The sequence below is a fragment of the Sus scrofa genome, chromosome 7 (assembly GCF_000003025.6).
Source record: "Sus scrofa isolate TJ Tabasco breed Duroc chromosome 7, Sscrofa11.1, whole genome shotgun sequence".
Classification (NCBI taxonomy): domain Eukaryota; kingdom Metazoa; phylum Chordata; class Mammalia; order Artiodactyla; family Suidae; genus Sus; species Sus scrofa.
Genome location: NC_010449.5, coordinates 32,549,494 through 32,575,062, shown reverse-complemented (window position 1 = coordinate 32,575,062; position 25,569 = coordinate 32,549,494). Strand labels below are relative to the sequence as shown.

General features: G+C 44.3%; 1 protein-coding gene across 7 annotated transcripts in view; it reads right to left on the bottom strand.

The window, feature by feature from the left end:
* Positions 1 to 25,569, bottom strand: part of C7H6orf89 (chromosome 7 C6orf89 homolog) — a 39,752-nt gene that overhangs the window by 9,258 nt on the left and 4,925 nt on the right. For 2 of the 7 annotated variants that reach the window (XM_021098650.1, XM_021098651.1), the window contains 6 exons: positions 15,422 to 15,629; positions 14,751 to 14,964; positions 6,729 to 6,883; positions 6,464 to 6,603; positions 4,113 to 4,242; positions 290 to 413 (listed from right to left, as the gene is read on the bottom strand). In XM_021098650.1, coding sequence (XP_020954309.1) covers positions 290 to 413; positions 4,113 to 4,242; positions 6,464 to 6,603; positions 6,729 to 6,883; positions 14,751 to 14,964; positions 15,422 to 15,629 — 971 coding nt within the window. Of the gene's footprint in view, positions 1 to 289; positions 414 to 4,112; positions 4,243 to 6,463; positions 6,604 to 6,728; positions 6,884 to 14,750; positions 14,965 to 15,421; positions 15,636 to 20,019; positions 20,244 to 20,370; positions 20,465 to 25,569 lie in introns of those variants that run through there. The other 5 variants (XM_013977868.2, XM_021098652.1, XM_013977869.2 and 2 more) reach the window with 5 other exon arrangements.

Below are 25,569 nucleotides of genomic sequence, written 5' to 3'. Positions count from 1 at the left end.
GCGTTGCCGTGAGCTGTGGTGTAGGTCGCAGACATGGCTCAGATCTGATGTTGCTATGGCTGTGGTGTAGGCTGGCGGCTACAGTTCTGATTCAACTCCTAGCCTGGGAACTTCCATATGCTGCAGGTGCGGCCCTAAAAAGCAAAAAAATTAAAAATAAAAAAGAATGCTTTTTTTAGTTCTACTTAATTAATCCCTGTGAAAGCAATTATTTAATCTTTAGCATGTTTTTGAGTTAAAAACTAAAAAGATCCTGCAGCTGACCTTGCCTTCCAGGGGCTCCACCTACCAACATCCCCCGGCTCCAGTGGCATCACCACAGATTGGCAGTGTCTTCGGCACTGGAAGGGAGGAATGAGCTGCAACATGGCCTCGCCGCTGCCGATGGTAAACAGGTCATGCATCCTATGCATCTGGAGGGAAAAACACAAGGGAAGAAAATGAAGGAAAAAAAAACCCAAAATAAAACCCAGGGGCATGGGAGCTTAATACACAAAATCCTTACACATGTGGCTCTGAGTTTCCTAGCAGCCTAAGCAAAGAGGAAGATGGAACCAAGAACACAATCACGTTCATGTCCAAAAGACAAAAAACAAACTAGTTTCTCCTAAGCAAGGCATCTCCTGGTCCTGAGACCTGGGTAAAATTTCTAAGGTTTTTCCTAAAGAGACTTTGTATAGTTTTGTGCGCAACATCTTCAAGGACAGCCCTACAGCAGAAAGAGTACAAGCTTCATAATTCACAACTATTTCTAGCCACAGTTTCAGAATAGGTCAAAAGCCAAATATCTAATTGTAATTTTTTTTGTCTTTAATTTTTAGAGCCGCACCTGGGGCATATGGAAGTTCACAGGCTAGGGGTAGAAATGGATCTGCAGCTGCTGACCTATGCCACAGCCATAGCAATGTGAGATCCAAGCTACATCTACAACCTAAGCTGCAGGTTGTGGCAATGCTGGATCCTTACTCCACTGGAACCTGCATCCTCAAGAATTCTAGTCAGGTTCTTTTAACCCACTGAGCCACAACAGGAAGTCCTCTAACTATATTTTAACAAAAGTCTAGCAGAGGCCAAAACATGGTGGCCTAAATATGCAATCTTTTGAGGGTCTAGTTTGATCCAAATAGGTGGTTTGCATATCCTTTGGGCTATGGTCCTTGGAATATTATTTCTTAGTGTCAGGACTTTGATGAGAACTAAACAGCAGCATGTTCAAGTTTACACTTTTTTGGCAAGACCCAGGTAAGCAGAAACATCATGCTGCGGATTAAAAACTAATGGCAGGGGAATGGCCTGGTGTCCTAGTGGGTTAAGTATCTGGGTTGTCACTGCAGTAGCCCTGGGTCACTGCTATGGTGGGGGTTTAAGCCCTGGCCCAGGAACTTCCACATGCCTTAGGTATGGCCAAAAGAAAAAAAAAATTGACAGGAGTTCTCTGGTGGCCTCATGGTTAAGGATTGGGCATTGTCACTGCAGTGGCCCCAGGTCACAGCTGTTGCATGGGTTTGATCCCTGGCTGGGAAATTCCACAGGCTATGGCTGTAGCCAAAAAAAAAAAAAAAAAAAAAAAAAAAAGCCAAAACTAGTGAAAGTAAGATCAGCCTCTGATTTTGAAAACTAAGGAGATGAGGGCATCCTACTGCTGCCAACAGGCATCAGGTGGAACCTGCTGTGTGCCAGGGAGGTATATACCTGGGGGCTGAGAAAAGCAGGGAGCAAAGAGAAAGGGAAGGGCTGGCCTTGCTCAGGCTTCCCATCCCACCTAGACAGAGAGAGAACACTCCTAAGGCCTCCCTTTCCCTCCCCTCTTCCCCCTCCTCCTCACCCGTGGCCTATAGGAAAACCCATTACATGCCCTTACAAAGCAGAGATCACAAGTCTGACTCCCTGGGCCATGTCCTGGTTTCTTCTTCACCACATGGGGCCTCCAGAGCCTTGGCGTTTGGCCCCACGCTCTCCCGCCCCCTAACCCTGGTCTCTCCCACAGGTCCTGGCCATGACTCTGTGTCCATGGAAATCCTAGAGCCATTTCAATTTCTGTGTGTAGTGACAGAAGGAGGACTAGTGTCTTTTATTTTTTGGCTGCACCCACAGCATGTAGAAGTTTCTGGCCAGGGATCAAACCCGAGCCACGGAAGTGACAATGCTGGATCCTTAACCCACTAAGCCACTGGGAAACTCCAGGACTAGTGTCTTGAGCTGGCCTGTGACTGACAGGAACTAACAACAGCAGAAGCTCTGATATCGCCAGTCTTGAAAAAAATCCCAGGAGACCAAAAGTAAGTGGATGCACCTCTGCTTCGTGTAGGCCGGGGCGGGGGTGGGGCCATGTGCCTCCACATTCAGGAAGAGGAGAAACAAGAAGCAGGGGCAGCCCTAGGCAACACTGTGGAGTGGGAAAAGTGGGTCTTGGGGCTCCTCACCTCTTCCCCCTCTTTTTTTTTTTTTTTTTGTCTTTTTAGGGCCATACCTGTGGCATATGGAAGTTCCCAGGCTAGGGGTCAAATCAGAGCTGTAGGTGCCAGCCTACACCACAGCCACAGCAACATGGGGCCCAAGCCACGTCTGTGACCTACACCACAGCTCACGGCAACGCCGGATCCTTAACACACTGAGAGAGGCCAGGGATTGAACCCAAATCCTCATGGATACTGGTTGTGTTTGTTACCGCTGAGCCACAACAGGAACTCCCCCCCAGGGCCTCATAACAGTCACATCCCCTTGGCCTCTTGGATCCTGGGTCCACAGACGTGTGGCTTTACCAGGGTCCAGGGCCCAGTGATGCGGATCCAGGGCGGAGTGACAAGGCTGTGGAGAAGGCGGGGGCGGGGGGGGGGGGGTGCCTTGAGCCAGGGTGGGGAACAGATGCTCTAAGAAACCAGACTCCCAGGATTTTTGCCTATTTGGGCCACTCCCCTTCCCGAAACATCCTCGAGAACCACAACAAGATGTCTTTCTTAGGCGTCTGTGTAACTTTGTATTTACCCCTTTGGCTGGGCGCCATGGTGTCCCTGTTAAGTAGAGTGGTGAAATTAAGATTCAAGTAGGAAAACCCAAGATAAAGGCCCTCGCCCAGAATTATATCATAATTATGAGTATGAAATCATATTAGGGCCCTGAGTTCTAGCTGAAGAAAGCAGGATAAACTTCTTTAAAATCCAAGGCAAGAGCCCAGCACCTCCACCCTACAGCTGGCAGACAGAAGTTCTTACTTCTAGACAAAATGAGTGTTTTTAAAGGCTCTGAAATTCCTTTAACGCGATTCAGCAAAATTGGGGCCAAACAATAGTGTCAGGAGGTTGAAGACACAATCCAGAGTTGGTAGGTGGCCACAGTGCAGCAAATTTAATTTTTTGACAGAGGAAAATTCATCCTTTTAATTTTTCCAAACCAATTCAGGCTCAAAAACCTTCCCCAGGAATGACACTCAACATGGAGCAATTAAGGGAAAGGTAAACAGACACAAACACAGAACAGCTCTGCCTAGTCTGCTGGCCCCAGAGATGTAACCATGGGCTCTGGGGACTCGGCCACGGACTGAGGTAAGGAGCACTGCCGCCCGCACTGGGCCGCCTGCTCAGCACGTGCCTATCTTCCCTTTGTTCCCAAACCTCTCTGTGCTCCCGAGCTTTCCGCGTCCCCAGTTCTTGTCTGCACTTTCTCTTGTGTTTATTTTGGGGGAAAGCCAACCTAGGGGTGGAAGGTGAGGAGGGTTTTCTTGTTAACTTGCTGTGTCCTTGGGTGAGTCATCATTTAATCTCTCTGGGGCTCAGCTTCCTTATCTACAAAATGAGTAGGTTGGACTATGCAGTTACATACTATTCATTTATATACATCAGCCTGCTTGCTACCTTGGGGCAGCGAAGACCGACCAACGGCTCAGGACCCTTCAAAGTTTAGGATTCTGTTTCCTTTAATGTAGACAAGCAGCTTGCCCTCAGGTGGGAAGGGCAGGAGACAGACCGGCCAGGTAACTAGACGTTCCGTAGGCACCCCTTCGGTAACGAGGTTTCACCCTCCAAGTTGACATGCAGGGAAGGCTCTGACTAGGACATCAGCCCAGGTCCCCAGTGAGAAACGTTCTTGCCCCACGTCCTCTCAAAATTTCCTACCTTACTCCCCGCAATAGGTTCCGGTTGAAGAAGGAAGCACTTTTTCAAGGAGGCGTCTTTTGGAAACGGCAGGAAGGTGAAGACAGGAAAAAGCTCACGTAAAATGTGTGATCTGTTCAGAGGTCTTCTCCTGTGAAACGTGTGAGAGAAAAAAAGTAAGTGAACTGGGCAAACCAGCCTAACTCGGTGACGAACAGAGAGCACGGCCAGGGTGGGAAAGCTGTGGGCGGTGGGTGAAGAGGGGTAAAATGTCAGGACAATATTTGAAGAATTTGGTCCATGAAGAACAGTCATGCCAAACCAATGAACCGTGACTTGTACACACACACAAATGCTACAGCCGCAATTTGTCCATGTGGGTGGGGTGTTTATAAAATCCAGCTAAAACAACATATAGAGGAAGAAAAGAAACACTCCATTCATCCCATCTGGGAAAAGCGTCTGAAGTAACAGCAAGGAGGCAAGAAAAGAGAAGAGGGAAGAGGAAGGGCCAAAAATCGTGAACCTTTTGAGGTGAAGCAGCACGAAGTGGGAAGCCGGATATGCTTGTTAAACTGAGTATTTGATTATGCAACAAAGGGCAAATTTAAAGAAAGGCAGAGGCAGAGAAATTACACAACAAAAAGCCTGAAAAGGCAATTTTAATTCTCTTTGGAATGTTCTAGAAGGAAACTGGCTTGCCTTTGTTTCTAGAAAGCAACTTTCACCCCAAGAACTAAATGGACCATGTCTTCTATGGGACACAGGAAGGAAGAGGGGGATAGCCTGGAGTTTCAATCCTGGCTGGGTGACTTTAAGCAAAGTACTTAACCTTCCTGGGGAGTTCCCATTGTGGCGCAGTGGTTAACAAATCCGACTAGGAACCATGTGATTGTGGGTTCGATCCCGGGCTTTGCTCAGTGGGTTAAGGATCCAGCATTGCCGTGAGCTGTGGTGTAGGTCACAGACATGGCTCAGATCTGGCATTGCTGTGGCTGTGGTGTAGGCCGGTGGCTACAGCTCTGATTAGACCCCTAGCCTGGGAACCTCCACATGCCGCAAGTGCGGCCCTAGAAAAGACCAAAAAAAAAGCACTTAACCTTCTGATTCCCACACTTTTTTTTTTTTTTTTTTTTTTGCTTTTTAGGACCACACCTACGGCATATGGAGGTCCCCAGACTAGGGGTCCAATCAGAGCTACAGCTGCTGGCCTACACTATAGCCACAGCAACACAGGATCCAATCCACATCTGCAACCTATACCACAACTCGTGGCAACGCAAGATCCTTAACCCACTGAGCGAGGCCAGGGATCGAACCCACAACCTCATAGTTCCTAGTCGGATTCGTTTCCGCTGCCCCATAAGGGGAATTCCTCTCACCCTTTTCTGATCCAAAAATGATAATTCCTATTTCCCAGTGCTATTATGTGTATCACTAATGAGTAACAGACACTAAGCACCAAGGCACGCTGTCTGGCACAAACAAGTGCCAAGAAATAAGTTTCCTTTCTATTCTTTTTCCCCCTTTTTGGGCATGCCCACAACATGTAAAAGATCTTGGGCCAGGGATAGAACCTGTGCCACAGCAGTGGCAATGGTGAATCCTTAACCGCTAGGCCACCAGGGAACGTCTCCCTTCTATTCTTCGTGCTCTCTCTATGGTCCTCAACCTCCAGGACTCATTCAACATAAACAAAATGCTAAACACCTACTCAGAAGTAAATTACGAATCTACTAGGCAATCTGGGTGTCTGCCCACAGTGGCTCCCCCTTTGACTTATCTCCCTTAGTTGGTTTTTCAACAGCATGTGCCTGAATTATCAATCATTTGACCTGGGGGTATGTGTGTGTGGTGCAGTGTGGTGTGATGTGTGTGTGGTATGGTGTGTGTGTGTGTGTGTGTGTGTGTGTGTGTGTGTTTGTGTGGCCACCCTGTGGCATTATCAATCATTTGACCTGGGGGTATGTGTGTGTGGTGCAGTGTGGTGTGATGTGTGTGTGGTATGGTGTGTGTGTGTGTGTGTGTGTGTGTGTGTGTGTGTGTGTGTGTGTGTGTGTGTGTGTGTTTGTGTGGCCACCCTGTGGCATATAGAAATTCCCGGGCCACAGATCAGATTTGAGCCACAGCTGTGACCTACACCACAGCTGTGCCATTGTCAGATCCTTAACCCTCTGTGCCAGGTTGGGGATCAAACCTGCAGTCCAGTGCTCCAGAGACACAGTCGAGCCCATTGCGCCACAGTGGGAACTCCTCGAAGGGCGTGTGTAAAGCACGCGCATGCAGTGTGGGCACAGCAGTAGGTGGTACCAGTCTGACAGCTGGTCCGCCCTCTTTCTACCCACATGCAGACTGAGCCCCTTTACACTTACCAGGGATAAGGAAATGGGAACCACCGGTGAGGAAAGCAGCGCCACCACTTGGCGAAAAACTCTTCGGTGAAGCCTTCTGTCACCTCAGGGTACTGGCACAAAAACTGCTGAAGCTCCTCAGATGACAGGGGCTGTCCGGTCTTGGCAGGGCAGAAAACAAAAGTGCAACAAAACCATGTGGAGTTACTCATCAGGAATGTCACAGAGCTTGCTGTTTTCTAGCCACCCACTGATCAGTGGGAGACTCTGCTCACTTCTTGCTCACCTTGATCACCAGAGGATGGAGTCTCTCAAACTTCACTGGGGTGTCTTCCAGGAGCATTACTTTTAGGGGCAACTTCTGGGTGCAGCCGGTGCAGTTGGCAGGGATGGGGTCTGACTCATTCTGCTCACAGTCATTTGTCCACCAGGGGTCAAAGTCTGAGAGAGGAAGAAGGGATGTGGAGGAAGCAGAGGCAGCAGGTAAACCAGTATCCAAAGCAATGGAATCAGAGAGCTATAAGAATAATTTAAAAAGCTAACAGTGGGAGTTCCCGTCGTGGCGCAGTGGTTAACGAATCTGACTAGGAACCATGAGGTTGCGGGTTCGATCCCTGCCCTTGCTCAGTGGGTTAACGATCCGGCGTTGCGGTGAGCTGTGGTGTAGGTTGCAGACGCGGCTCGGATCCCGAGTTGCTGTGGCTCTGGAATGGGCTGGCAGCTACAGCTCCGATTAGACCCCTAGCCTGGGAGACTCCATATGCCGCAGGAGCGGCCCAAGAAATAGCAAAAAGACAAAAAAAAAAAAAAAAAAAAAAGCTAACAGTGATAAGCACTGGCAACCTCTGAAAAGGTAACTATGAAATAAGGTAGCCCCAGAGCAGGAAACAGAGCACTTAGGGGACAGAGGTGGAAAGGAGAGGTACTCCTCTCTGTATACCCTTTTGGATTTTATGGAAAAACAAACAAACAAACAAAAAAATATATATATATATATTTTTGGCCACACCCATGGCATGGGGAAGTTCCTGGGCCAGGAATCGCACCCTGCCACAGCAGTGACAACACAAGATCCTTAACCCACTGTGCCACCAGGGAACTCTCCAGAAAATATTTTTAAACATGTACAAGTATCCCCTAAGTCAAGTCAACAACTGAAGTTGAACCGTTTGAGAAGCTATGTTCAGCGACATGAGGTTGGACATGCCATTTTCTAACCTGTGACCCAGAGGGCTGAACAGTGGGGGAGGGGCAGGTAGAAAGGATGGTCCCACCATCAGTGATGAGTCCCTCTGCGTCCATGTCTTCTCCAACACCCCAAACCCTTGGCTCACAAGTATAAGTGGAGGCCAGGATGGCTCTGGGAAGGAAGAGTGAGAACAGGGCACAGAAAGAAGGAATGGAGCAGAGATAAGACTTTTCAGGGGCCCATCTTTTTTTTTTTCTTTTTAGGGCTGCACTTGTGGCATATGGAGGTTCCCAGGCTAGGGGTCAAATCGGAGCTGTAGCCACTGGCCTATGCCACAGCCACAGCAATGCCAGATCCAAGCTGCTTCTGTGACCTACACCAGAGCCTACAGCAACACTGGATCCTTAACCCACTGAGGGAGGTCAGGGATCGAACTTGCGTCCTGTGGATCCTAGTTAGGTTCGTTTCCACTATGCCACAAAAGGAGGTCTTGTCTTTTTTTTTTTGGTCTTTTTATTTATTTATTTATTTTTGTCTTCTTAGGGCCACATGTGGAAGTTCCCAGGCTAGTGGTCGAATTGGAGCTGCAGCTACCAGCCTACAGCACAGCCACAGCAATGCCAGATCCAAGCCGTGTCTGCAACCCACAGTACAGCTAGCGGCAATGCTGGATCTTTCACCCACTGAGTGAGTCCAGGGATCGAACCCACATCGTCACGGATACTACTTGAGTTTGGAACCTGCTGAGCCACAAAGGAAACTCCCAGGGGCCTGTCTTCAGAGTAAAGTGAATTGCATCTGCCCATGAGCTCGCCCTGCCCAGCTCAGAGCGGGTAGGGTTGCTAACCGTGGTTTCTAGGCCCAAGGACTAGATGGTCAGCACTGTAAGAATGCCCCACCCAGACCCTGACCCTGATGTGAGTGCTCCCTGGCTCCCCGACACCTTTCTCTGAGGGGCTGGCTCTGTTTCCACGCAGTCCTCATTTACTCTGTGTTCCTTCCCGCTGAGACTATTCTGTTCACAATATTTATTGCATTATTTCTTGTTTGCTTTCTGTTCCATTCTGGGTTTCGTCTGTGTTCTCTGAGATGTGTTTGTGATAAACTCTAATTTGAGTCCAAAATGTTTCACCAGATTGTTTCTGATGAAAACCCAACAGAAACCCAATCACGAGAGCCTAGAACAAAAGTCAACAACCAAATGTGTCCGAGATGAAGTCAGTTCTTTAAATCAATAAACACACGTGGAAACTGACTTTTAATCACAGGAACGTTCTGTGCAGTCAGCCTAAGGCAGCAGCAGTGCAGAGTAGGAAACCCTGTGTTTGTGTGAGTATCTCCTGAGCACCTTCCAGCTCTTGCAGACAGAACCTGCGTCCCCCTGAGGCAGCTGCCACCCACGCTTCCCATCCGGAGCACTGCACTGTGTAGCACCCACAGCGCTCGCCACCAGCCCCAGGGGCAGCAGAAAGCCCTTTAGTGGCACCTGTTTCGGTGGCATACTGAAAGTTATACTTTCTTTTTATTTATTTTCAAATGCTCCTTACTAGAGGTCAAATACGGTGAATTCTTGCCAAAATACAAGAACTCTGAGTAAGGGACATACCATGAGGCATAAATAATCATAACATGCTACACATACGGAGCATTTCAGTTTCCAAAGGACTTATGAGGGAGGGGGAAGGAAAACTAACGTGCTAAGCGCCAAGCCTGATGCTAGGCATTTTCGCAGGTTATGTAGTTTCCTCTTTATAATTATTGCAGCATTGACACTCTCAATTTATAGATAAGCAAACTGAGAGTCCTCAGAGCAGCAAGGTTCCACAGCGCATGGGAAGAGCACAGGAGGCAGTGGGGCCAGCGAGGTGAGGACAGAGGCTGCTGAGAAAGCCTGTGCTGGGGGCTTCTAGTGCCGGACAGGAGGGAAAGGGTACTGTTTTGCTCTGTGTAGCTCATACATTTTTAAAAAACAAAACAGCCTTATCGAGACTGAATTCACATACCAGAAAATTCATTCGTTTAAGGTGCACAATTTAGGAGTTCCTGTTGAGGCTCAGCAGAAACGAACCCAACTAGAGGAAGAGCTACTTTTGATTCCTCTGTAAGCTTTGTCGTCAAGGTGAATATAGAATGTGCTTATACTGGGTGGGAAGGGACCGAACAGCGGCGAGGTAGTATCTGGGAGCAGGGTCCAGTGTACAAGTGGGGCTCTTCGTCCCCTTCTCATAGCATTTCCAATAACAAAAGGAGAAGTGTCCAGACTTCAGCTTGGCCTCCATCTATCTGAAAAGGTTTTATCTGATGTGTGCTCTGTATAACAGGCTGGAGCCAATGTGCTACAGAGCGAGCTGGAAAACAGCCAACAGCACGCAGCAGACCCTGCCATGCCACCCCAGTCCAAGCTCTTCCTCATGACCTAACATGCTGCACCTCGCTTCTTTCCAGCACTCCTCTGTTCCCATCCACTCTTCGTCCCACACTAGACAGAAAGGCCAATGGGAGGTGGAGAGCAACCTGCTAACTTTCTTTTGATTTCCAAGGCTTCTTTAGTCCAGATGGCTTTCTTATACTAGCATTTTATACTAAAAAAGAAAGCATGACAGAGAAATGAAACTCCACATATAAAGAGTTCAATAAACCCCACAACTGTATTCCAAATTCTCACTGTGATTATGGAATCCTTTCGCTGTTTGAGATGTCAAAAAAGTCTCTCAGACAAAACACAGACTTGAAGTTAAGAGAGGCAGAAACTGCAACTTCCAGACCATCTCTGCAAGCTGGGCACTCTGCACAACAGTGGTGAGCCCGAGGGCCTGAGTTGTTTACAAAGAAAACGTGCTCAGGCTGGCTCTCTGTGGACAACCAGAACTTACCCTGGAATTCTGAATACAGAGTGGAGAGAGTCCTTTTACACAGACTATTAACCTGGCAAAGAGCAAAATGCAAAATGCAAAATGCAAAAAAAAAAAAAAAAGGGCTTTCTGTCCAGGACCACCCCCTCAAAAGAAACACCTCTCTTTGGGTAAAAAAGTTAGGGAAGAAGAAAGGCACAGAGCCAAGACTACCTCCACAAGAGAACAGTGCCTGGTATATAGCAGGGTCTCAGTACACATTCACTGACTGATTGACTGCATGAAACCTTGACTTTTCAGAAACTTTAACAGTAGGACTGGAGTTCCCGTCATGGTGCAGTGGAAACAAATCCGACTAGGAACCATGAGGTTGTGGGTTCCATCCCTGGCCTCGCTCAGTGGGTTAAGGATCTGGCACTGCCGTGAGCTGTGGTATAGGTCACAGACGAAGCTCAGATCCCACGTTGCTGTGGCTTTGGTGTAGGCCAACAGCTACAGCTCAGATTGAGCCCTAGCCTGGGAACCTCCATATGCTGCGAGTGCGGCCCTAAAAAGCAAAAAAAAAGGATTAAGTCCATGGGGAGAAAAAAAATCAAACAAGTAATCTGAATTTGCAAAAACCTTAAAAACAAAGATTAAATAAATATAACCTCATGATTTCTTAGATTTCTCACTGGAAAGATACCCAAGAAAAGCCTGTGATAAAGTCTCTGTGACTTTCACCGGTGTGTTTAATCAGGCTACTCGCCAGCAGCTTGTTTTGCTTAGCACTTCTAGCATCCTGGGCATGAGGCAGGGGTGAAGTCTCAATGGTGAAGGTGCCCATGGCCAGGTCCCCTGTGTGAGTGGCCACAGGCCCAGAGCTACTTTCATACACCGCAGGGATGGAGGAACCCGAGATATCATTTCGCTGACAGCTTTGCTTTCAGGAAGCAACGTGTTGGAACCATTCCAAACCATAGGGTCCATCTATTTTTATGAATTCTCCTTGTATAAAAGTTTGTCTCTAAATGTGAGACTTTAGTTAAATTAGTCAATCCCCTTACACATCAGCTTCCTTTGAAAACGACATAAAAATGTTAACTACCTTATGCGATTGTCGTGGAGACTGAGGACACATGGCACAGCACCTGGTACACTGTAAGTGCCCGACAGAGCTGCTCTCACTTTACTCTTTTATTTGCAAATGAATTGGTCTGAACACTTCATCTTTGAGCACCAGCCTGGACTCTAAATCCAATTAGGTCCTTATCTTAGTTCTCAGTCAATGAAAGATCTGCTGTTCTCCAAACTCCTTGAGATACTGGTAAATCCACTTAAACCTTCCCTTGAAAGTTCACAGACACATCAAGTTCCCATTACACAGTACAGATAGAGAGATGCACTTTCTCACTGCATGGGAGAACTGTCCCAGGTCTCTTTAGTATATATGGGTGTTATAATTAAAAACTATAAATGCCAAAGTAAGACAGGCCAGCCTTCAAGGAAACAATATGCCCCCTGAGGGCTTTCCTGTGGGGAGCCTGCCAGGCCCCACTCCCTCCACATTTACTTTAAAGGTATTGATTGCTAAGTACTCCTAACTGAAAGGCAGGTGCTTTTGGTACCATGACAATAGGAATGATAATTTACATATATTTTTACCTTTCTGGCCTTCTTACAGGCCCAGCAGTTTGCACTTTATATCTAATTCTCCCCAATACATTTCTGTTCACCTTACACTGTTATGCATTCTAAAGTTTCCTTCCAATGCTACGTAAAACTAACAGTGTTTTATGTCTACAGTGTCCCAGAATTATCACACATAGGAAAAGAGGACAATATCCCCATCTACAGGTAAAAGCAGCACTTTAACAGAATCAACAACATGAAAGACGTAAAGCCACACCCTCCTGGGGCTCTGCTCGCTCTTTACAAGTGAGCTCTAAGGACTCATTTCATCTCCATCTGCAAGGCAAAAATATTCCTTTGGAGTGGCCAAACACTCTGGCTTGTTGACAAGACACCAAAGTCTCCTGAACTTTTAAACTCTGAGACAGAGAATAAGCAATTGTTGTCCACTGATTATTACTTCTTAACCTAATAGTCTGAGAAGATGTATTTTATAAGATGGAGAGAAGGAAAGTAAATGCCATCAACCTGGTCCTAAAAACTGCTGGCCTCATCTCCTGTGCCAAACAGCAGAAGATGACTTCAGGGAGGCTGTGTGGGAAAGACAGGAAAGGAGACTCTGCATCTGAGGAAGCAGCACAGGCTGCCTAACGGGCAAGTTTCTTGGGCTCTTTCCCCTATATGCTCTGGACCTTCCTGATAGGAGGTGGAAACTTTTTTTTTTTTTTTTTTTTTTTTTTTTTTGAGCTTTGTTGATGACATTTCAAAAACAACCTTCCCAATAAAGACAAGAAAGTTATATCTGGAACTTAGGAGTCTAAATATATGAGCTGGTTTTAAAAAAACTTACGAGGCTGGGTTTTTGTTTTACAATGCTTCCCTTCCTCTGATTGTAACATAATTCTGGAAATCTTCCCATGATTTTGAATGTACCAACACAGCTTTCAAAGGAGACCCAAACCAAGGGATGATTTTTTTAATGACTGACTAGGTCTTGACTTAAAGAGTGGCATTATGATTAGAAAGCTCAGCTTCAACTACTATATTTTTTTCTGAAAATAACATTGAAGAGAAAACATACTTCCTAAACAGTAATGCCAAAGTCTAAAGGTTTTAGAACATGGTCACACAAAAAGTTCTCTGATCATTTTGTGATATTAATTTACATATTCCTTCATACGGCAAATAAGATAAGCAACTAAGATTAAAAAACAATAAATAAATTAGGGTGTTTCCATTGTGGCTCAGTAGGTTAATAACCTGACCAGTATCTGTGACGATGTGGGTTTGATCCCTGGCCTCCCTCAGTGGGTTAAGGATGCAGCATTGCAATGAGCTGTGGTGTAGGTTGCAATGAGGCTCGGATCTGGTGTTGTTATAGCTATAGCGCAGGCTGGCAGCTGCAGCTCAGATTCAACCCCTAGCCTGGGAACCTCCATATACCACAGGTACAGCCCTAAAAAGCAAAAAAAACCCCCAAAATAACCCCCCCCCAAAAAAATATCCCTCTATTCTTTCTCAAAAAGGAAACGTCAAGTCTTATCACATTACACTATTCTCAACAGGGAATCTTCAGATGGTCTATCAGACTAGGAATTCCTATGCTGCCACTGATGCATTGTTCCTAAATTTAAGTGTTTCTTTCTTTCTTTTTTGTTTTTGGCTGCCCCAGCATATGCAGTTCCCTGGTCAGGGATCAGATCCGAGCTGCAGTTGCAACCTAAGCCATAGCTGTGGCAATGCCGGATCCTTAAACCACTGTGTTGGGTCGGGGATGGAACCTGCATTCCAGCACTCCCAAGACACTGCCAATCCCATGGCACCACAGAAGGAACTCCTTAAGTGTTTCTTATATGAAACTCACTGGCAAAACTGTATATTTAGGAGCACTACATAAATGAATTGTGAGATGGAGAGAAAAGACTCAATTGAAAGAGAGAGGAGTTCCCATTGTGGCTTAGCCATTTAAGAACTCAACATGATGTCTGTAACGATGCAGGGTCAATCCCGGGCCTCGCGCAGTGTCTTAAGGATCTGGTGTTGCCTCGAGCTGCCGTGTAGGTCACAGATGCAGCTTGGAACTGCTATGGCTGTGGCTGTGGTGCAAGAGGGCAGCTGCAGCTCCAATGTGACCCTAGCCTGGGAACTTCCATATGCCACAGTTGTGGCTGTAAATAGGAGGAGTAAAAAAAAAAAAAAAAAAGAGCTGTTATCTAGACAAAAACCTAGGGCAACAGGCTAAGGATGGTTAGAGGATCTGGACTCAGATGCTCTCAATAAATCAATAGCCATTTATTAAAATATCTATTATGAAAATGGATCACAGAAGAGAAAACAATAGAATAAGACATACTCCAATTCCTCCTATGAGCAAAAATACTCATTCCTATCATGCATGTTTTAGAATCAGGGGGCTTGAATTTGGCTCCACCAGGTATATTTCTCCGACATGTTTCTTAATCTCTCTGAGCCTCAGTCTCTATATCTGCAAAATGGGGTAGTAAAACCTATTTCCATGGAGTTTTACTGAGGACTGAATTAAATGAGACAACATAGGGAAAGTGTCTTTCATTAGATGTCAATAAATGTTACTTCCTTTCTCGTGATATATTGCTGAGAAAGCCACATCTAATAGGTAGTAAATGCAGCAGTCTACCTGGAAAGGGTCTGTCTTCATCACCCCCATGCAAAGGAACTCCTTTATTTTCTGGCATGTACTTCTTGGTAATGGGCAAAGACATCAGCCGGATGTGATGGATGAGTGAACGCCAGGTGTGAGCTCCAGAAAGCACTGGTTCAGGTGGTAATGAGCTGAAAGGTTGAATCACAAAGTAGGCAGTGAGCAAGATTAATCCCAGGGTTATGAGGACCTATAAGGAAAGACAGGAAATGGATTGATAAGTGTCCCAGCAAACAAAATACTTTAACGCCAAGAAAAAAAAAAAAAAAAAAAAAAAACAGGCAGCATCTTCTATTTCCAATATACTCAAGAACTAATCCACGTTCATAAACAAGCCATTTACATTCACTCCTGAATGAGAAAACTGTGAAGCCTGCTAGGCTCACCAAGCTTCTATCATAAGGACCAGGGGCTATGTCCACCATTCAAAAAATATACAAATACGGTCAATTAGAAATACATAGCTTTCACCTAGGATATTTACCAAAATAGTAGAATTTCCTAATAACACATGGTAACAAAGAGTAAAGGCCAATTTATTCATAGAAAAACCAAGGTTCAATGGTGCAATCAGTCAACAGTAATCTGGGGGAGAATGCTAAAGAATTTGTGTTCCAAGCTATCTCCAAGCAAAAACACACTTTTACCTTGTACACGGCTAGAAGGACGGGATACTGTGGTGGCCCCCTCTGAGGTTCATTCTTTTCCAGCAGCTGTCTGATAAATTTTTCAATTGCCTTCTCTGACATGCCACACTGATGGCCTGTCTGTCTCACTAAATCCACAGTCTCCGAAAGTTTGTCATAAATGCTGAGCTCATTAGCAGCAAGATCCATGTCTCCTAATACAAAATCCCTGAGAGAGAGAAAAAAAAATAAATGTAAAAAGAAAGATGGTGTCTTTAAATTACTTCCTCCTCAAAGTTACTTCCTTTAGAACAGTCCTTCTTGACCACTTGTGGGGAAGAACCAGTTCTGTTTTTTCCAATCCACTGCAGACCAATTCTTTTGTAAAACACGATGAATATGTAAAGACAACGTCAAGATGCGATACAAATTTTTAAGAGTTTCTTAGCTATGGGCTAGTAACAAATGGTTCCCAAACACTTTGAGGAGCACCTGTCCAGAGCCCAATAAACCCCTAATGGGACTCAGAAACACTAGTGCCATTCAAAATGATTTCTGAAATTAATCACAAGAAACATGTACTGGTAATTTAGCAAAGCAAAAAGAAATGAAAAATGGGAGTTCACGTTGTGGCTCAGTGGTTAACGAATCCGACTAGGAACCATGAGGTTGCAGGTTCGATCCCTGGCCTTACTCAGTGGGTTGGGGATCTGGCGCTGCCGTGAGCTGTGGTGTAGGTCTCAGACACGGCTCGGATCCCGTGTTGCTGTGGCTCTGGTGAAGGCCGGTGGCTACAGCTCTGATTAGATTCCCTAGCCTGGGAACCTCCATATGCCGTGGGAGCAGCCCAAGAAAATGGCAAAAAGACAAAAAAAAAAAAAAAAAAAAAAAAAAAAAGAAAAAGAAATGAAAAATGCAAATTGTTGTTGATCAATGATTTCTTTCCTTTCACATCAGATGAACCTTTTTAGCAACACAAGAGGAGGAACCGATCACTGAAGGAAAGATTTACAGAGGAACTTGCCGACATGCTTTGTTCCTAGCAGAGGAAGGATTTCAGACAACACAAAACCACAGCATGGGAGCACGTTAGACATAGCGCGTTGCAGTCCTCATGCTTTTCTGTAAATATTAACTTTAGACAACCAAGGGCATTTTGTTTGAACTGTATATACTTAAAAGACCTAAGATCCATAACTCATTTCAAAATTCAATTTGTGTTCACATAGTGTTTTTTTTTTTTTTTGTTTTTTTGTCTTTTTGCTATTTCTTGGGCCGCTCCTGTGGCATATGGAGGTTCCCAGGCTAGGGGTCGAATCAGAGCTGTAGCCACCGGCCTACACCAGAGCCACAGCAACATGGGATCCGAGCCGCGACTGCAACCTACACCACAGCTCACGGCAACGCCGGATCGTTAACCCACTGAGCAAGGACAGGGACCAAACCCGCAACCTCATGGTTCCTAGTCGGATTTGTTAACCACTGCGCCATGATGGGAACTCCTGTTTTTGTTTTTTTGCAATGCCCATGGCATGCACAAGTTCTGGGGCCAGGAATCGAACCTGTGCCACAGCAGTGACAATGTCAGAACTTTAACCTGCTAAGCCACCAGAGAACTCCTCATGTAGTTACTTTAAATAAAGTTTTTTTTTTTTCTTTTAAGTGCTTTTGCTATGGAACAATGTTTTCTCTTCATTTACAGGAGGAAAAACAGTGCTTGAGGTTTGTGCTCTCTCCTGTTGGTTGTTGTTGTTTTTAAATAATACAGAGGGTCCTCTTATTTCACATATTTCATCCCCAAGTCCTTCCAGCATCAAAAGGTACTGACATGATACTACTCTAGTTCTTCAGTAAGGAGATGCTGCCACCTGTAGAGCAGAGGATAACAGATACGAAGCTCCAGCAGAGGAGGAAGCCTTGAACCACCACAAGCCAGCACACCCCCCTGCCCAGCCCTTCTTTTTACAGCGCTTCCTAATGACTCCTTCCCGCTGGTGCTCTTCATGACTATTAACTGCTTACTTCACTAGTTCTTCACAGGGTCTGAACATTATTATTTTTTTTTTTTGGCTGCCTCAAGGCACATGGAGTTCCCCAGCCAGGGATCAGATCCGAACCCATACTTGCCACCTAAGCCACAGCTGCAACAACACTGGATCCTTAACCCACTGTGCCTGGTCAGGGATCGAATCTGCATCCCAGCCCTCCCAAGATGCTGCTGACCCTGTTGCACCACAGCAGAAATTCCACATCAATTTTTTTTTTTCTTTTTAGGGCCACACCTGTGGCATATGGAAGTTCCCAGGTTAGGGGGTGAATAGGAGCTAGAGCTGCCAGCCTAAACCACAGCCACAACAATGCGGGATCCAAGATGTGTCTGCGACCTCCATCACAGCTCATAGCAACACTGGATCCCCAACCCACTGAGCGACGCCAGGGATTGAGGCGATATCCTCAGGGATCCTAGTCAGGTTCGCTAAATGCTGAGCCATGAAGGGAACTCCCCATTAGAATTTTTCAAAGAATGTTCATACCAAGGCCTCAACCCAAGACAAATTAAATCAGAATCAGACTTCTAATGGTGGATTAACAGGCAGGTAATCTGGACTTTGAGGATGGGGGGAGGAAAGGAGGACCCCACACATCAAAGAGGACACATCCTTTCTCCAAACTCTCTGCTGTTGCTCAAAGTGTTTTTTTAAGATCATACAGTCCTTCATTTCAAGGTTCAGGTAAACTCTATTTTAAAATGCGTATTTTAAACAAAAGATACTGGGACAACTGAATATCCACATGCAACTGAATGAACTTGGCCTCTTATACCATAGACAAAAATTAACTCAAAACAGACCAAAGACCTAAACTTAAAAGTTAAAACTATTAAACTCTTAGAAGAAAACAAAGGGAGCTCTCTTGTGGTGCAGTGGGTTAAAGATCCTGTGCTGTCATTACAGTTGCTTGGTTCACTGTTGTGGCACGGGTTCCATCCGTTGCCTGGGAAGTTCCACATGCTGTGGTTGCAGCCATTAAAAAAAGAGAGAGAGAGAGAGAAATATTTATAATACTGGATTAGGCAGTGACTTCTTAGATATGACCCCAGAAGTACAAGTAGCAAAAGAAAAATAAATTGGACTACACCAAAATTAACAATTTTTGTGCTGCAAATGATACTATCAAGAAAGTAAAATAGGGAGTTCCCATTGTGGCTCAGTGGTAACAAACCCAACTAGTATCCATGAGGATGAGGGTTCAATCCCTGGCTCTGCTCAGTGGGTTAAAGGATCTGGCATTGCCACAAGCTGTGGTATAAGTCACAGAGGTGGCTCGGATCTGGCAGTGCTGTGGCTGTGGTTTAGGCCGGCAGCTGCAGCTCCAACTCAACTCCTAGCCTGGGAACTTCCACGTGCCACAAGTACAGCACTAAAAAGACAAAAAAAAAAAAAAAAAAAGAGAGAGAAGAAGAAGAAGAAGAAAGCAAACTACCACTTACAGAATGGGGGGAAATATTTGCAAATCATATATCTGATAAGGGATTGGTATTCAGAGTTCATGAAGAATTCTTACATATCAATTGCAAAAAGACAAAAAACCCAACTAAAAATGAGCAAAGTATGTGAATAGGTATTTCTCCAAAGAAGATAATACAAATTGCCAACAAACTCATGAAAAGATGTTTAACGTCATCAGCCATCAAGGAAATGTAAATCAAAACCAAAACAAGGGATGGCTATAATCAAAAAGTCAGATAATAACAAGTGCTGGCAAAGGAACTCTTGAACACTACTGATGACAATGTAAAATGGTGCAGCTGCTTTCAAAAAGAGTTTGGTAGTTCCTCAAAGACTAAAATACGGAGTTACCATACGACCCAGCAATTTCACTTGTAAGTAGCTAGTTTTTAGCATATTCACAAAGTTGTGCAACTATCACCAGTTTAGTTTCGAACATTTTTTGTCACTCTAGAAAGAAATCCTGTATCTATTAATAAGTCATTCCCCATCTCCTCCCTACCTCCTCCCCGAGGCAACTGCTAATTAATCTACTTTCTGTCTCTGTAGATTTGTCTATCCTTGAATTTTCATATAAATGCAGTTGTGTAATATGTAGTCTTTCATGACTGTCTTCTTTCACTTAGCATAATGTTTTCAAGGTTCGTCTATGTAGTAGCATGTATTATTACTTTACTCCTCTTTATTATCCAATAATATTCCACTGTATGGATATTATTGATATTCATTTTGTTTATCCATTCAGGGACATAGGGTGACTTCCATTTTTGAGCTCTTTTTTTTTTTTTTTTTTTTTTTGCTTTTTAGGGCCACACTGGTGACATATGGAGGTTCCCAGGCTAGGGGTCTAATAGGAGCTGTAGCCACCAGCTTACACCACAGCCACAGCCTCACAGGATCTAAGATGCATCTGTGACCACCACAGCTCACGGCAATGCTGGATCCTTAACCTACTGAGCGAGGCCAGGGATTGAACCCATAAGCTCATGGTTACTAGTCGGGTTCGTTAACCACTGAGACACGATGGGAACTCCTTGAGCTATTTTGAATAATGCTGCTTAAATGTTTCCGTACAAGCTTTTGTGTGAATATTTGTTTTAGATTACTTGCCATTGGTTAGATCAGTTGTTCTCAACGGGAGCAATTCTGCCCCCGGGGAAGATATTTGGAAAGTCTGGAGATATTTGTGATGGTCACACCCGAGGGGTACTACTGGCATCTTGTGGATATGATATAAATTACACAACAACAACAAAATCTTGCCCTTTTAGGTCATCCTTGCAGAGTAGCTTCCTTGCTGCAATCTACTGAAAGTCAATCCCCAGCATGTGGGTCTGTATTAAAAAACAAAAACAAAAACTTGTCCCTTAAAAAAAAAAAATCAAACACAAAGCCATGGCTAAGCATCAAATATGAGGGGAAAGAGTGAAATCAGCTGAAGCTTGATGGCAATCCCTTTACCTCCAGAAAGAATGTCCAACTCTGGCAGAAATGAGCTTTGCCCCAGAGAAGAGTTCCGACCGGTAAGCTTGACTCGTTTAACAGTGGCTTCTACCTGCAAGGGCACAGGTAGAATCACTAGCAGTTATAAAAACCACGGTATCATGCGCCACCCAGCATATACTGAATTGCCAGAACCTTGGAAGTGGGAACCAGATGCAGAAGTTTTCAAACCTCTTCCCTGCTGACTGCAGGCACACCCCCAATTAGGAGACACTGCTGCAGAAGAGCAGTTCTCAACTAGGGGTGATCCTGCTCCCCATGGAACCTGGGGCAATTTTTGGTCATCAAAACTGGAGGGGTACTCAACATTTTCCAATTTTTTTTTTCTTTTCCATGCGAACTTCAAAGTTCCAAGAAGTAGAAAAAGAAAGGGAACAGGCAGGAAAATCCAGGACTTCTCCTCTCTCTGAGTCGAAACTAATATCCTGCAGCAAGTCTCCTAGCCTATATTTACTTCTGATCTTAAACAAAAGAATCTGTGTAACAGAAGGCTACCATTCTTAGTGGGGGTGGGCTGGGGAGGACACATGTTAGTGCACCTGGCAATAGACTGTGAATGATGTATTTTTCTCCAAATAAAGTTATACATAAACACACACGCACAAACTGTAGGGGGCACCTAATAGGTAAAGACTAAAAAACATCTTACAATGCACAGGACAGCACCCCATAATAAAGAGCAGTCTGCTCAAAGTGTTAAGAGTGCTAAGGTTAAGAAATCCTGCTTTCAAGAGGCCTGGGGGAGGTAAGCCAGGGGGCCATTCACTTCTGAAGGATTACTTCAGGAGGCAGCTGACAGCTCTGATGACAGCTTCTGTACCACTCCTTCTGGGTCTGTCTAGGAAAACACAGGATAGAGGCATAGCTGATAAAATAACCCTGATAGAATTTATTGATGAAAATGTTTAAAGCAAAAAACAAGGTCAAAGATCAGACTAAATGTAAACCTCTCCTTTACTCCGTTTAATACAGAATTCCTCTATTGATATAAACATGTCCTAAACACTGATATGACATCGCCCTGGACATAAACAGCTGTGACAGCCAGGCAACTCTAAGATGCAATACTGGCTCATCTAGTTAAAACATAAAAGGGGAAACACTCAGAAAGCATGTTTCAAAAGCCCATCTAAATATGTCCCAGTCTTCAACAGTGGGAGGAATATCCAGAGTATGCAATATTTAATTTCTTTCCCCTACTAGGTTCTTTAGTATTATGCTAGCCATGTAGTATGATACTTCTTTACTGTTACAAATATATTCCATTCTAATTTATCCATGATTCCCATAAATTGAAGATGTTTTCTACTAAAGGGGGGAAAATGTAATCTTTGGGTTGTAACAAAAACCACTAAGAAAAAACAAACTTCACATTTAAAGGAAAGATAACTGATAAAACACTAAAATGATATGATTTAAAAGAAGAGCAATTTAGGAGTTCCCATTGTGGCTCAGCAGTAATGAACCTGACTAGTATCCATGAGGACATGGGTTCGATTCCTGGCCCTGCTCAGTGGGTTTAGGGTCCAGTGTTGCTGTGAGCTGTGGTGTAGGTCACAGACGTGGCTCAGATCTGGTGTTGCTGTGGCTGTGGTGTAGGCCAGCACTACAGCTCTGATTCCCCCTAGCTTGGGAACTTCCATATCCCACCCTAAAAAGTACAAAAAAAAAAAAAAAAAAAAAAAGAAATTTAAAACTATAACAAGTGCTTTACTATTCGCAATAGCCAAGACATGGAAACAAACTAAATGTCCAGTGACAGAGGAGTGGATCAAGAAGATGTGGTATATATACACAATGGAATATTACTCAGCCATTAAAAGGAATGAAATAACGGCATTTTTAGCAACATGGATGGACTTAGAAATTATCATGCTAAGTGACGTCAGTTAGACAATGAGACACCAACATCAAATGTTTTCACTGACATGTGGAATCTGATAACAGGACAGAATGAACTTCTTTGCAGAACAGATACTGACTCACAGACTCTGAAAAACTTATGGTTTCCAAAGGAAATAGTTTGGGGGGTGAGGGGATGCACTGGGGGTGTGGGATGGAAATCCTATAAAATTGGATTGTGATGATCATTGTACAACTATAAATGTAATAAATTCATTGAGTAATAAAAAAATAAAACTATAATAAGTGCTTTAAATTTACAGCTGAAGTTATTCTTTTTTGTACTCATCATCACTTGAATCTAATATTCCTCTTTCTGGACATCTCTGCCCACTGAGATTTAGAAATCTGGTATTTTCTTTGCTCTCTAAAAATATTCCTTTTGTTTTTCTCTCAACCTTTTTTTTTTTTTTTTGAAAAAAATTCAAACCTCCAGAAAATCTGAAACAGTAATCAACACTTGTCTATCCTTCACTTAGATTCACCAATCATTACCAAACATTTGGCCATATTTGCTTTCTCTCTTTTTTTAACAGAACTATTTCAAAGTTAGCTGCAACACATCATGAAATCACTTTTTTTATTTTTTGCTTTTTAGGGCCACACTTATGGCACATGGAGGTTCCAGGGTAGGGGTCAAATTGGAGCTGCAGCTGCTGGCCTACGCCACAGCCACATCAATACCAGTTCCTTAACTCACTGACCAAGATCAGGGATCGAAGCTGCATCCTCATGGATACCAGTTGGGTTCATTACCACTCAGCAACAACGGGAACTCCATGAAATCGCTTTTAAATGTTTCAGCATGTATTCTCTAAGAGTATTATTTTATATATCCATAGCATCGTTACTACACCTATTAATAATTCTCCATTATCTAATATCCACAGACAACTTAAAAAAAAATGGGGGGAGGCCATATAGCTTTTTAGAAATCTGGAATCTGGAGTTCCCATTGTGGCTTAACAGGTTAAGAACTCTAATGCAGGTCCTATACTTGGCCTCCATTAGTGGGTCAGGGATCCGTTGTTGCCACAAGCTGTGGTGTAGCCCACAGATATGGCTTGGATCTTGAGTTGCTGTGGCTGTGGTGTAGGCTGGCAATTGCAGCTCTGACTGGACCCCTAGCCCAGGTACTTCCATATGCCATGAGTGCAGCCCTAAAATAAAAAGAAAAATTTTAAAAAGGAAGTCTAGAATCCAATCAATGATAACACATCACAGTTAGCTGTTGTCTATCTTCGCTCTACTTAAATCTACAACAGGAGCTAGGTTTGGTGGGGGGGGGTCTCTTTTGTTTGTTTAAGATTTAGTCTTTTATGACATTAACGTATTTGAAGCAGGAAACCCCACGTTTTAAAATTTATCTCTAATCTGCTATCTTCACCTTTTCTAGTTTATACCATTCAAAAAAAATTTCTCTCTAGATTTCTAGAGCTCATACTCTCCCTCCCTTTGAAGCCAAGCTCCTTTCGAAAAAAAGTATCACTTCATCTTTCTCAGATCTCCATTTGTTTCTGTCCCCCTCATGCCACCAATACTGTTCTAACATTACCAAAGGCTTTTTAGTGCCAAGTCCAAAGGACGTTTTTTCAGCTATCACCTTATCTCACTTCTCTGCAGCAGCTGCCATTTGTACCCATTATCTCCCTCAAGTGCTCTCAACCTTGGCATAATTCTCTTGTTCTCAGAGTCTATGTCCCTGAATGCTGTTATTCATCACAGTTGTCCTTGAGCTTTTCATTCCTTCCATGGCTTTTTTTTTTTTTTTTGTCTTTTTGCTATTTCTTGGGCCGCTCCCGCGGCATATGGAGGTTCCCAGGCTAGGGGTCTAATCGGAGCTGTAGCTGCCAGCCTACGCCAGAGCCACAGCAACGCGGGATCCGAGCCGCGTCTGTAACCTACACCACAGCTCACGGCAATGCCGGATCGTTAACCCACTGAGCAAGGGCAGGGACCAAACTCGCAACCTCATGGTTCCTAGTCGGATTCATTAACCACTGCGCCATGACAGGAACTCCTTTATTTGCTTTTAAAAAAAAATTTTTTTTTTAGGGCCGCACCCTCGGCATATGGAGGTTCCCAGGCTAGGGGTCCAATTGGAGCTACAGCTGCCAGCCAGTACCACAGCTCACTGCAATGCCAGATCCTTAGCCCACTAAGGCCAGGGATAGAACCCACAACTGTATGGTTCCTAGTCAAATCACTTCTGCTGCGATATAATGGGAACTCCTGTATTCCTTCTCTTAATTAACGGGAACACCAGTTCTCCAAATTTAAAAACTTCCTCATCCCCACCAATGAACCAATCACCATATCCTCAATTCTGCATCCTGTATACTTCACACATTCATCACCTTCTCTTTAGCACTACACTAATGGCAGTCAAGGCCCTCACCATCTCTCCCAAAGACCATCACAGAGAGATATTTAATCACTATACTTCCAATCCTCCATCTCCTGTCTGATCCACCCCCTACAAGTTATTTTTCTAAAACACAAATTGGTTCACATTGCTCATCTGTTTTAAGCCCCTTCCTTGACTTCTCATATAATGCTGGGGAACAATTTAGCATGGTGGCTAAGAACATAGGCACTGGAGTTAGAAAAAGCTGGATGTGAATGCTAGATTCTCCATCTATTAAACAGAGACACTGTTTAAACTCTCTAAGCCTCAGAGTTTTCATTTATAAAATGAGGACAACTGTGTCCTTCCAACAATGTTGTTAAGAGATTATAAATTGGTAATATCTAAAACATTTGTCTCAATACCCAAATTAATTGCTTAATAGTTGTTATAAGATGAAATCCAAATTACTTAGCATGGCCCTTTATGATCTGGTTACTGCCTACCTGTTCAGTCTCATTTCCCATTCCTCTCTCCCATTCTTCATTGCCATACTATTTCATATCACTTTGGTTTTTTTACCCATTTCCTTGGCCTGCAAAACCTAGCTCCCAGTGTCTTGCCCAATGAGTAAACTCTAGTCCGAACTTGATTCTGCCCTTTGAACCTTAAACACAACTCTATCACTTTGTATTACAGATATTTTGTTTCCCTCTCATACTAAATTGTTTCTTTCTTTCCCTTTTTTTTTTTTGCTTTTTAAGCTCACACCGGAGGCATATGGAGGTTTCCAGGCTAGGGGTCAAATCGGAGCTACAGCAACACAGGATCTGCGACCTACTCCACAGCTTACGGCAACTCCAGATCTTTAACCCAAGGAGTGAGGCCAGGGATCGAACCTGAAACCT